The following is a 12,618-nucleotide window of genomic DNA, read 5'->3' as shown; positions in this document are numbered from 1 at the left end:
AGAGCGGAGTTAGCTCCTTTAGACCTTTAGAGGTCGCATACAAATGTGTAGCTTAACTAAAACAAACAAAACAAGGGGCGCGCCCCAAAGTGGGGCTTTAGTAAAGCTTGCCCAGATCTCTGCTAACATTCTCCGTCTCTGCCGCGGTCCCTTTGGTTGGTCTTCTGCTCTGACCTTCAGTCAGTCCCCCCACTTTCCCCGGAGTGGCAGAAGGTAATTTGCCACTCTCTCAAACGATTCCGGAGAAGAGTCCTATAACTTGTGCAAGGGGAGGTACCTGTGCACAAGGTTACGAACCGAACGCAGAATCTATTTCTCGCGCCCTTCTTGACAGACAAGTTCAGGGCGATGGAAACTCGGAACAGAATGACGGCTGTAACTGATCTTCTAAATTAATGGTCTGCGAACAAATTTTTCCACTATTTCATCTTTAAATCGCCACACACCAGCCCTCTGTGCAGCAAAAATCACGGTGTTTATTTAGATACGGACCGAGCACTTACAAAACTTAAACTTTTTGATGTTAAAAGTGAACTCCTTAGTAAGATTCCTGGCTATATCAACAAAGCAATGTGATGCCTGATTAATAATGCTGATTAATGTTGGCTCCAGTTAATGCGGAGCCCATTACAATAATTAAATGGTTCAGCAATATATCAAATGAGAGTCAATGAAAAATAATTTATTTAGAATTTTTAGGCATTCTCATAGATCTTTCAAAGATCTATAATAGACTTTACGGGTCATTTGTAAGTGCAACTGGTGATAGCCAATACTTAAGAACAAAAAACGATTTTAAAGGAAGTCTTAGATGGGAGAACAGTTTATTTGTGAGGTTCTGTGATTGATAACAGGAGTAACCAAACTTTTCAAAACGCAGTAAGTACTTGGTTGATAAAATGATAGACATCAGAGCATTTGGCAATTGTTCCTACAGAAAGTCATTGAATTTTTATTCTTCAGTTCTTGTTAAGTGGTCATTTAATAAAAAATTAAAAAATTTAAGGCAAAGTCTCCACTTTGAAATAGAAGCATTTCAGAAAATACAAAAATTCAGAAGGTACAGCTGTGAAATATGAATTCCATAAACCACTAGGATTTTACACTATTCCAAATAATTAATTTAGTTGACAATAAAGATAGGTATTCTTAAGATATTACCATATTTGAGTTGTTTCCACTGCCTCCTCACCTGAAAAATAATATTGAATTGAATAGAATTTGAGTCTTACATTCAAAATTTTTCGTTTCTTTTCACCAGAAAGTATTTGAAATGTTTAATAGATTTTCTAAAAATGCATTTTAAAAGTTGATTTTACTTAAAATTCTTATTTATCATTGTAGTTTCTATTTTTTTGTAGTTTCTATTATTAAGCCTGCCTGAGTAGAAAAATGTGTATATGTTATAGTAATTATTTTGAGATTACTGTGAAATGCTGACTAGAAGGCTCCCTTTTCTGAAACTAGAGCCCTTTTCCCAAATGTGAAAGTTCTTTTTAAAGTCGTTCCTAGGTGTAACTTTTTGCATGTGTATTGGGGTTTTCACTAAAATTTTCTATTTCTTTTTTCTGCATTCAGTGATTACTTTCTTTATTCCCATGGAATTTGTAAGATCCTCTCATTAGAGTGGCTTAGTTTAGCTGTCAAGTCTCTAGGGCATTCAATTGCAGATAAATGACTAAAACGCCAGCCTAACAGCATTTTTATTAACAGATGGCGGAAAACAAACGTCTTTGGAGAAGAACCGAAGGGAATGGGTTAAAGGGTCAATAAACAATTATTATCGTGCTTAAATTGGGGGTTTCTCATCAGATTCCATGGGGAGCTGCTCGCCCCAACAGACACCCCCACTTCAGAGGACTAGGTGATTGTCCCCTAACGGAAGGGCTCCTACAGGCGTCGAGTGGTCAAATCGTAGCGTTGCCGGCAGTGCTTCTGAGGTTAGGGCTGAGGGTTAATTGAGAAGAAAACTGGGAACTCTTACTCCTGCTGCGGCCCCGGGCCAGGACACCCCCAGCCAGCACATAATGCAGGTTATCAGCCCCTTTGGCCAGGAATAGAGGGGTCCTCTCTCCTCCCCACTCTTCCCAGTTGCTGCCCCCTCCTGCGGGTGAACTTTCTCTCCCGAGCAGAGCTGATTTCCTAGGCTTTCTTTCCCTTCCCTCGGCTGCGCTCTGACGTGCACACCATGTGACAGGCCCCCTTCTGCTATAAGCCGAGGAAAGGTCCGCCCTCTTCTGGACTCAGCCCTGGCCTCGCCGAACACTGTTCCTAGACTCTCACGCGTTCCGCGCCCTCCTGGGCGGCCGACGCTCTGACTCGCCCACCGGGGCCCAGTCACCCCCTCCTCAACTGACGCGACGAGAGGCGCTCCAAGAAGAGAAGGTCAAGTCCTCCGAGGCGGCCGGGTGCACGCGGAGCACAGGGTGCGCCGAAACCGCGCCGCCGCAGCGGCGGCGCAGGAGTTGCAAAGTCGGAGCGCGAGACTTCGCCACCGCGCGGTAGCCCCAGCGAAGCTAGGGCAGCGGCGGCACCCCCAGCGTGGCTCCCCCGGGCCAGGCCCGCCGCCCGGGAGTCGGGCCGGGGGGCCAAGGGAGGCCGGAGGCCGGTGCCCCTATGCGCCGCCCCGCTGCCGCGGTGCCACAGCTATGACCCTGAGCACGGAGATGTCCGATGCCTCTGGCCTCGCCGAGGAGACAGACATCGACGTGGTGGGGGAGGGCGAGGACGAAGACGACGAGGAAGAGGAGGACGACGACGAGGGCGGCGGTGATGGGCCCCGGCTGGCTGTCCCCGCACAGCGGCGGCGGCGGCGCTCCTACGCTGGAGAGGACGAGCTCGAGGACCTAGAAGAAGAGGAGGACGATGATGACATCCTGCTGGCTCCGCGGGCAGGAGGCTCCCCGGCAGCCCCAGGCCCGGCCCCCGCAGCGGGCACCGGAGCCGGTGGGGGCGGCACCGCGGGCGCGGGCGGTGGCGGCGGCGGGAACGCGGGTAGCGGCGCCAAGAACCCGCTGGTGAAGCCGCCCTACTCATACATCGCGCTCATCACCATGGCCATCCTGCAGAGCCCCAAGAAGCGGCTGACGCTGAGCGAGATTTGCGAGTTCATCAGCGGCCGCTTCCCCTACTACCGGGAGAAGTTCCCCGCCTGGCAGAACAGCATCCGCCACAACCTCTCCCTCAACGACTGCTTCGTTAAGATCCCCCGCGAGCCGGGCAACCCGGGCAAGGGCAACTACTGGACGCTAGACCCCGAGTCCGCCGACATGTTCGACAACGGCAGCTTCCTGCGCCGAAGGAAGCGCTTCAAGCGGCAGCCGCTGCTCCCGCCCAACGCCGCAGCCGCCGAGTCGCTGCTGCTGCGGGGCGCGGGGGCCTCGGGGGGCGCGGGCGACCCGGCGGCCGCCGCCGCGCTCTTCCCGCCAGCGCCGCCGCCGCCCCCTCACGCCTACGGCTACGGCCCCTACGGCTGCGGCTACGGCCTGCAGCTGCCGCCCTACGCGCCACCCTCGGCCCTCTTCGCCGCCGCCGCCGCCGCCGCGGCCGCCGCCTTCCACCCGCACTCGCCCCCGCCGCCCCCGCCGCCACACGGTGCGGCCGCCGAGCTGGCCCGGACCGCCTTCGGCTACCGGCCGCACCCGCTCGGCGCCGCCCTGCCCGGCCCCCTGCAGGCCGCGGCAGCCAAGGCGGGCAGCCCGGGCGCCTCGGCGCTGGCGCGCTCGCCCTTCTCCATCGAGAGTATCATCGGGGGCAGCCTGGGCCCCGCCGCCGCCGCCGCCGCCGCCGCTCAGGCCGCCGCCGCCGCGCAGGCCTCGCCCTCGCCCTCGCCGGTGGCAGCTCCGCCTGCGCCCGGCTCCGCGGGAGGCGGCTGCGCGGCGCAGGCAGCTGTGGGCCCGGCCGCCGCGCTCACTCGTTCCCTCGTGGCAGCAGCCGCGGCCGCCGCCTCCTCCGTCTCCTCATCGGCCGCCCTGGGGACTTTGCACCAAGGGACTGCCCTGTCCAATGTCGAGAACTTTACTGCTAGGATTTCAAATTGTTAATAACGCTATGTTTGCGCGCTTGAGAAAGAGAAGGTAGGAATCCTGACTCCTTTTCTTCCATCCCGGTGGTTTGGTGTTTTGTTCGCTCCTACTGGCCCCTCTCAACCTCGCGCGCCCATTTTCGCCGCTTCGGATTCTCAGATGAGACTGTTTGGCAACAGCGTGGGCACGCTTTTTGGCTCTGCGGGTCCTTCTATTTATGCAAAGTTGCCCTATCCTGCAGCCCCCTACCCGGGTTGGGGAGGAAGAGGGTGCTGGTGGGGATTCGCCCTGTCTAGGCACTAGGGGCTTCCTTGACTTTGGGCAAACTGAAAAATAATAATAATAATAAGCCTTTTGAGGTGTAGAGATTCTCAGGTTCAGGAGTTAAAAAAAGATCAATAACGTTCAAATGAATAATACAAAAACAGTAAAGATCTCGAATAATACCTTTTATTTGAGTATACTTGTGTGGTGTACTTTTTCATGAAAAGGAAAAAATGATTTACCATGTTTACACGAGAAACAAAAGTCAAAATTATCATTTCTTATTTTAACCTGTGTTTTGTATCATAATATGCGGAATTTTTATTTTGTACTTACTGTGTATTCTTTACAAGGAGTATTGTAAATTTTACTGGCAATTATTATTGTACTATTGTAAGATTTTTACACTTTTTCAGAAATAAAATGCTTAATTTTCAAAGTAAATCTACCAAAATAATTGGCTTCAGCTGTCCCCTTCTTAGTTTATTTTCTGTTAAGAAAAAGTTACTGTATGGGATGAGTAGGAACTTAGCACAGAATAGACTTAAATATTATTTTCAAAGAGAATTTAACAAAAGCATCATACTATGATTTTCCATTTAAATTTCCTAAGTAAAAATCATTGCAGATCAGAAATTATATTTAAATGAATACAAATAAGCTACTTTGATATACATTTCCATATCTGATTGTATGCCATCTTAAAGATCATTGAGGCATTTTTAAAAGCCAGTTACCTTAAGATAGTTTTATAGGAATTTGAAATCTTATTTTTCTCTTTCCACTTCATTTGATTTCCGCTTGCTTTTCAATACAATACTGTTTATATATGCAAAAACGATGCAAGGTAATATTGTGTAATGGAAGCAACACAGCAAAGAGGCAGTTTCTAGTTAAAAATTTTAATAGAAAAATAAATTAGTAAAGACAGTTTAAAAGCTTTAAAGTCTTGAATGAGCAAATATTTAAATATATAAAAATCCAAATTTGATGCTTCTAGCATGCAGTTACCACTTTTTCAAATGAAAAGGGCTTAAGAAATTGCATTAAGGTTTTTTTTTTAACCGTTAAAGGCAAACATTGAAATTCTAGCTTAAGCGAATAACTTGAGAAATCTCCAACTTCAGGATAGTATATGCTTTAAAGAATTAAAAGTGCATCAGGTGTTTATTGAGCTAATTACATTTATACAACTTGAGTGACTTAGGATGTCTTTTTTCTTTTTCCCCAAATTTTAAGGCATTAATTGTGTCCAATTTCTTTTTCTTTTAAATCCTGTGAAACTAGTTTTGATAGCTACAAATGTTATTATGGGCTCTAAATAAAACCAAGGCATAATTTGAATGCCTAAATCAGTGGCTTGCAGTGGAAGTTAAATGGTTTTTTCAATTTCCTTAAAGTATCTGGACAGGTATATAGTTGAAGACCTGCAAATTTAACTTCCCAAATTAATGAACTCTATAGCAGAGGCCAATATTTTAAAGAGATATTCACTCTTGATTCCCTGTCCTTTCATCCCTTTTGAGGGAGGAAAAAAATGACTCTCATAGCCTCGAAATTAAGTTTTGCTTTTTTTTCCTATGGGATGTTTAGAAGAAGTTAAATAAAAGGTTAGAGTAAACACACTCACCCTCAAACTTACCACTAAATATATAGCTACAAATTGAAATGCTGCTAGACCAAATCCTAAATGCAAAAGTTCCTTGTACCCTAGCCAGGCTGAGAGGAGACACTGGACCCAAGAATGTCTGGAACCCACACCCGGGGATGCAGAGCGTTAGCAGGCGAAATGCAAAGGGCGCAGACAAGGCTGGGCCCACCTTGTGGTCTTCTGTAATGCAATGATCTGGAATTTAGAACTGAAAGTAATTACAAAAGGAGTCAAGAACAAAACCGTGGATTTTGCTTTTGTTTTTTGTTTTGCATGAAACGTGGATGTCCCGAAAGAAGGAATCCCAGCTAAAGGCTAAACCCTTTCTCGCTCAGATTCCTGCATCTTTAAAAAAGTGAGGGGACAGCTCCACCTCCCAGGCTGTCAGTGCACTTCAGAGAATGGCAAGAAGGCTCTGGGCGATCCAGCGCTGGCCCTGCTGGTTCAGGGACTGGGATACCACTTCACCCGCTCCTGCTGTTTTGAACAGGTGGAGCGCAGCGTGAGCCCCTGACCCAAAAGCAAATGCAAACCCGGCTCGCCTTGGTTTCTAATGCTACGTTCCGCACATCTAGCTACCCACCCGGCAGGATTGGGGTTCGAGGTGGGCTTTGCTTGCTCCTACGAGCTGACGTCTGGGGAAGCCAGAGCCGCGGTGCGGTGAGGTATGGGCTGTGAGAGGTGTGGGTGGTGGGCCTCCGGGCTCGCGAGGCTGAAGAGTGGGTCCTGGGCCGAGCGCCCGTGGACGGGCGAGCCGGGAACGCGGGGCGCGCCCAGTCAGGCCGAGCAGGCGAGCAGGTGCTGGAACAAAGGCCGCCAGGCCGCCGGCTACCCGGGCCTTTGATGGGCAAGGACGTCTCCTCCCGGGGCTCCTCATTCGCATGCAAATCCAGCGCTGGTTCCCTTTTCTTTGAAGGCAAACAGAAGGATGTTTGTGTGTTTGTAGGGACGGAGCCTGCTTGAACAAGCCTTCCTCAATAGGCTGGGTCTCGAAAAATAAACCAGTTGGACAAACATTGGCCATCAGCTCTCCTCCTCCCAACTACAAAGTGTGGATTTGCTACAACTCATTAACCCGACGCTTTTCTCCCCTTCTTCTTGTTTCTCTACTCATCAAACGCCCCCGTAGAGCCTGGAGACAAATGACCGAAGCGCAGTCGGGAGGGAATTGCAGTTAATAGGGAGAGGGATATATTGGGGCTAATGGTTCAGGCAGCTCCCGGAGAAGGACCACACAAAAAGGAGCCTCTTCATTCAGGGCTCTGTTGTGCTGCAGAGATTTAATCTGCAGCTAGATTTAGCCAAATGTTATCTATTGCGGGGGTAATGAAGCCCTTATGGATTGAATTGCTTCTTGTACCACACATGGTGTCATGACCTTAGATTGTTTCTTGGTTGATTTCTTTTTTTCTCTATTGGGTAATTATTTTATTTCTTTAGAATAAGAAGCTAGTGCTTCTGCTCAACAATGTGTCTCCTTTCTATCCTCACCACACATTTATTTAAGAGACACTTCCTTTCCCCTTATAAAAAAGAAAGGAAGGAAGGAAAGAAGGAAGGGGAAAAAAACCTGAGAAGGTGAAGGAAAAAAAATTCAAGGACTTTCCATTCTTGCTGAATCATCTTTAAGTTTACTCATTTCTGCTTCTCTGTATGCAGCAGCCTTTCCTGCTCAAACTTTCTGTTGATGGAACTGAAATTTTGGATTTTTTAAAAATCTAAACTCTTAAGAGTGAATGTAGTGAGAATCCATCTCAGGAAAAGGCTTCTGCCCTTCAGTTTTTCTTTTCCTATAAACCCACCATTTCTTCCTGTAGCTTGTCTGCTCAGAGAACTGGGGGAGGTGGTCATTCTGATGGAAGGTGATTATTTTGATGGAATACCAGCCTGTGTCATTTATTAAAGGCTGTCTGAGGCCAGTGGTTGAGGCTGTGCCTGTTTTCTTTTTCTCTCTCTGGCCCTGGTGGCTCTGATTTCCTTGCTTGACAGAGGACCAAGCTTGGAGCAACTAACTGTGTTATGACAACTGCAATTGATGGGTAGGGATCTGATCTTACTACCCAAAGCCAAGAAGCAAGACTCTAGTTTATGATCTTAAAATTCTCTGCTGGCTACAATTCCACTCACACCTGTTTTTATTACGGACTGAGAAAAGTTGTTTGGGGCAACTTCAAGTTCATATCAGTATCAAACAGCAACCCCAATCAGAAATCTGCCCAGTATCAGCCCTGATCTGGTAAGTCTCCTCCAGGGGAATAAGTGCTCATCTAATTGGAATACCAGGGGCTCCCCCACTCCCTTTAGAACTGAAACAGACAAAGACCAACCTGGGGAGCAGAGGACAAACGAAGTGGGTCCAGCATTGTTCGCATCCACTCTTGTCTCTGCCTTCGCCCGTCCACATGGTGTAGCTGAGTCACACATAAACACACCGAAACGCACACTCATTGCCCGTCAGCTGCCACTTGCCTCCCTTCTCCCCTTATGATTTCGTAATTAGACATATGTTTTTTGTTGGTAGATGTGTTTGATGTCACGGCCAGTGAAACGTGGTGTGTTTATAGGGCCACGAATGTAAATGTGTAAATATGTTTAGTGTAAAATCTGGCCCTTCGACTTTAGCAATAAATACCCTGCCAACTCGGATACGATTACATTTGACAGAAAGATGGAGAATCTGATCATGACCAGCTGCTCAGGGCTTTTTGGGGCTTAGACTTTCCCAACTGAATTCACTTTTCAGATAATTTCTTTGCATGTCACATCTCTCTAATCACATGTTTCTCTTGATGTGAACAGCTTGGGCTCCTTTTTATTGTTGACCCCTCTGGCATGCAGGAAACTTCCTGGTTCATTCCTCCAGCTTCTTCTGTACCAGGAAAATACTAGTTGGTAATAAGCAAAACACATAAAGAGAAAACAACAAATGATTATATTCACCCTTTTTTTTTTTTTTTTTTTTTTTTTTTTTTTTTTTTGAGTCCTGAGTCTTCAGGTGTGATAGGATAGCAAGAAAGTGAAATGAGAATTCAACATTGTGAGCTTCTGGCCCATGTTTATAATTTTCCTTGTCATTATCATCAGCATTCTGTTTTTTAAAAAAAGCTATTTTGAGCTAATATTATTTTTAAAAGTAAAAAATTTAGGGGAGCATAATTTACATAAAGAAAAGTACAGAAATCCCAACAACTTCTCATGAAGTAAACATATCCTTGTATCTCCTGTCAGATTAAGAAGCAGATGCTATCAATGCCCTACAAATCTCTTTTCTGTCTATTCCAGCCAGTACCCTCACCATACACTGACTTTTAAAAAGGACTTTTAGTAATATTTCTCTCAATTATACTGTGGAATAGGACAAGGGTTATTACTGACCTCATTTTACAAATAAAGATATCAAGGCTCAAAAGAGATTAAATGACTTGCTCAAGGTCATAGGCACTGAGACTTCAGTATTTAAATCCCATTTTTTCCCCATTGTATTACACTACCACTTTGTTACCATCAATGTGATTTATTAAACCCCCACAGTGGTAGGAAAGTTGCCTTAGAGGTCACGGTGTACAAGAGCCATTTATTTCTTACACACTTTTGCTTTCTTGCTGCACCCTCTTCCCTACCACCTCCACAGAGTTCTTTCAAGATATTCCCCAGCACCTTGTTTTAGATGCATTTGGATTGACAGCTAATTATTTCAGAGGTATCAGTTTTCTCCATCTAGTTCTATACGATACTCTCTGTAGCATCTCTTTTTCCATTTTTTTTTTTTTTTTGCACCAGCAAACTTCTTTAAAACATTATGGGGGGGGGGGTTGAGAAAGCTCACAACTCACTTTTGTACTGTTTACCTATTTCTTAATGATTTTTAATGGTCAAAATCTGCAAGTTTAGAGCTTTTAGCAAAATTACTAGGCAGGTCTTACAACTGGCCTTAAGGACACATTTTCCCCATGTGGAAAGAAGATGGTGTAAGGAGTCAGGTCAACCAACGGATTTAACACTTAATGAGAAAATGAAGCTACACCCCTCCCTGAGAATATGTCTCTGCTTTACATACTTATAGAAAAATTTACTCTCTTGGAACAGCTCAGAATATGAAGTGGCTTAGAAGGGTCCTTTTGGCATCTGCACAATGAACCCACTGCAGAGGACCCTCAGTAGTGGTGATCCCACCTGGAGCTCCTACTTCCCTCACCAGAGTTCTCCCCAAAGTGCTCTTGGTCCTAAATAACTGCTAGTTTATCCTTGCTTATTGCCATCCAGAAACCTTAGGGAAGCCCAGTCTCCTGAGGCAGGGACTGGGGCCACTGCTTTGTTCTGTAAGAAGACACCCAGGCTGGTAGTTGGCTGGGGTTGTGGCTCAGTGGCCTTGCACTTGCCTAGCACATACAAGGCGCTGGGTTCAATTCTGAGCACCACATATAAATAAATAAAAGTCCATTATCAACTTAAAACATTTTTTAAAAGAAGATACCCAGGCTGGTGGCAGTGTGGGGATTGTGCTTGGCTAATTGTGAGCTGCAGAACACAATAGAGAATATCATGGCAATCTTTCTAAGGCTTAGTAGGGCTTGGTAGTTGTTGCAAAAGATGTTGATTTTCTAAAGAAACAGTTTTATAAAACCAGAAACTTTTTTAAAATTCTAGACTTCAAGAGACAATAATAACAAATTTCACAAAGAAAATCAGTCAATTAACATCAACAGTTTCATTTAAACAATCTGGAAAAATCCTGAATTTGAAATTAGGCAAAGGTTTTGGAAGGATATTTTTCTATTCTTAAAGTGAGAGTGACTTTATTTTGCAAGATAGGGTGTTTTCCTGTGATATAGGATACGACTGGCAGGAGACTGGCTAGTCACTGAATACAACTATATGGATGTGTCCCAGGCCCCATCAATTCAGGGAGCCTCAGGAAAGGAGGACAGGGAAGACGATGAATATGAAGCCAGTGGGCCTTGCCGGGTTTCCCTGTCCCAGAGGGAGCCAGGCACAGGGAAAGGATTCTCTCTAATTATAACTATTGATCAATAACAGGATGGCAGAGGAAAGAGTTGAGGGCAGAAAGTAACTATGGTGGAAGAAAGAAGTGTCTTTGCACACTTGCCCAGGCATTCTGGTTATTAAACTAGATATTTTCAGCAATAAAAGGAAACAGCACATTTTCTGAAAAGGCTATAATAGAAGACTTTTATGAGAGAAAAAAAATAACCTGGTTCCCTATTTTTGTTTGTTTTTATTCAGATTTTCGTATATATGGAAATGGCTATACATGATTATGTTCTTTTAAATTCTTGACTAGGGGGGGGGGGAGAGAGAGAGAGAGAGAGAGAGAGAGAGAGAGAGAAATCACAAGCCAAACAATCTCCAAAGCTCCTGTGAGAAGCAACAGATTAGGTTGAAATGAAATGTTAGATCAGTTTGTCACCCTCATTTATGGCTGGTCTTTTTTTCCTTCCCTCCCTCCCTCCCTTCCTTCCTTCCTCCCTTCTTCCCCCAACCCTTGGTGGGGCAGACAACTTGTGAGAATCAGATAATATAATTTATGTGAAAATGCTTTGGAAACATTAATTTAAAGAGTTGTGATCCCTTTGTGACTTCTTCCACATCTTTATTCATCCATGGAAAAAAGAAAATGAAAGAAAATGAAAAACTTTGAAACTTCAGAGTATCCCTAAATTATTAAATCAGAGAAATCTTTGGCTCTCTCTGTAAAAAAAAATCTTTCTTCAAAATTTCCACCCCTATCTATGAAATAAATTGTTATTTAGTCCTTTGTAGAAATAATGAGGATAAAAGAGATGGCACTGTTTTCTTTGGCTTCAGCCAGATGTATATTTGAACAGATAACTTTTTTGCCCTTTCTAAAACAAACAAACCAATGGTGTTTTAAATCCTTTCTTCCAGTCTCTTTCTCTGTTTCTTTCCTCTACTTACTTATCTGCTGATCATCTCTTTAACCCCTAAGCTTTGAAAAGTGGGATTAGCCCACACTATTTATTGAGCACCTGCTATACTGCAAATCCCTTTATTCTCCTTTTAAATATAGGAAACAAATTAAAGAATTCCCGTGACCAAACTGCCTCTAATAACATAATCACATGCTCAGGAAACAAGAACAGCAAACCATTTTAGCAGGAAACCATGGGGTAGAGGAAAGGCTAGAAAGGTAATTTTTCAATCTTCCATTTAAAAGAACATTTTTTCATTACCAAACATTTTGATAGGATGTAAACTAAATTGATGATATCTTTTTGACAATATTTTTATGGTGTGGCAAATATACTCACAAAAATGCCTAAACTTACAAGTGTCTTTCAGAGTATGGAGTTGAGTCAGTTCCACACTCTTTCAGGCAGAGAACCATGAATCTGTTTCCTCCCAAGGTTCTAGGCTTTTTACTAATAAATCATTTTGTGTCCCTAGTTGTCAGTTCTCTGTGAGCAACTGTAAAAGGGGAGGGTGATAAGTTGTTATCAGGCCCTCATATGTTACCATGAACTGAGACTATGACCTGCACAGAACACATTCATATTCACACAGGTTTGTGAAGAGTTAAATATGAAGGCACAGCGTAAAACCCTAGGGCACTTTTTATCCATGCTTAAATATTTTATTACAAATCAAAAATATAAAAATAAAGTACAGTATATTTTTCTAGTATTCTTTTATAAACTT

General features: G+C 44.7%; 1 protein-coding gene across 1 annotated transcript; it reads left to right on the top strand.

Annotated features, from left to right (window-relative positions):
• Positions 1–1,540: 1,540 nt before the first annotated feature.
• On the top strand, positions 1,541–4,747 carry FOXD1 (forkhead box D1). Its single transcript, XM_079144830.1, has one exon. The coding sequence runs from the start codon at positions 2,649–2,651 to the stop codon at positions 4,041–4,043; it is 1,395 nt and encodes a 464-aa protein (XP_079000956.1). The 5' UTR covers positions 1,541–2,648; the 3' UTR covers positions 4,044–4,747.
• The last annotated feature ends 7,871 nt before the right edge of the window (positions 4,748–12,618 follow it).

The sequence above is a fragment of the Sciurus vulgaris genome (genome assembly GCF_902686455.1).
Source record: "Sciurus vulgaris genome assembly, chromosome: 6".
NCBI lineage: Eukaryota > Metazoa > Chordata > Mammalia > Rodentia > Sciuridae > Sciurus > Sciurus vulgaris.
The sequence above is the reverse complement of the archived record's forward strand: the minus strand, read 5'-3'. Positions and strand labels throughout refer to the sequence as shown.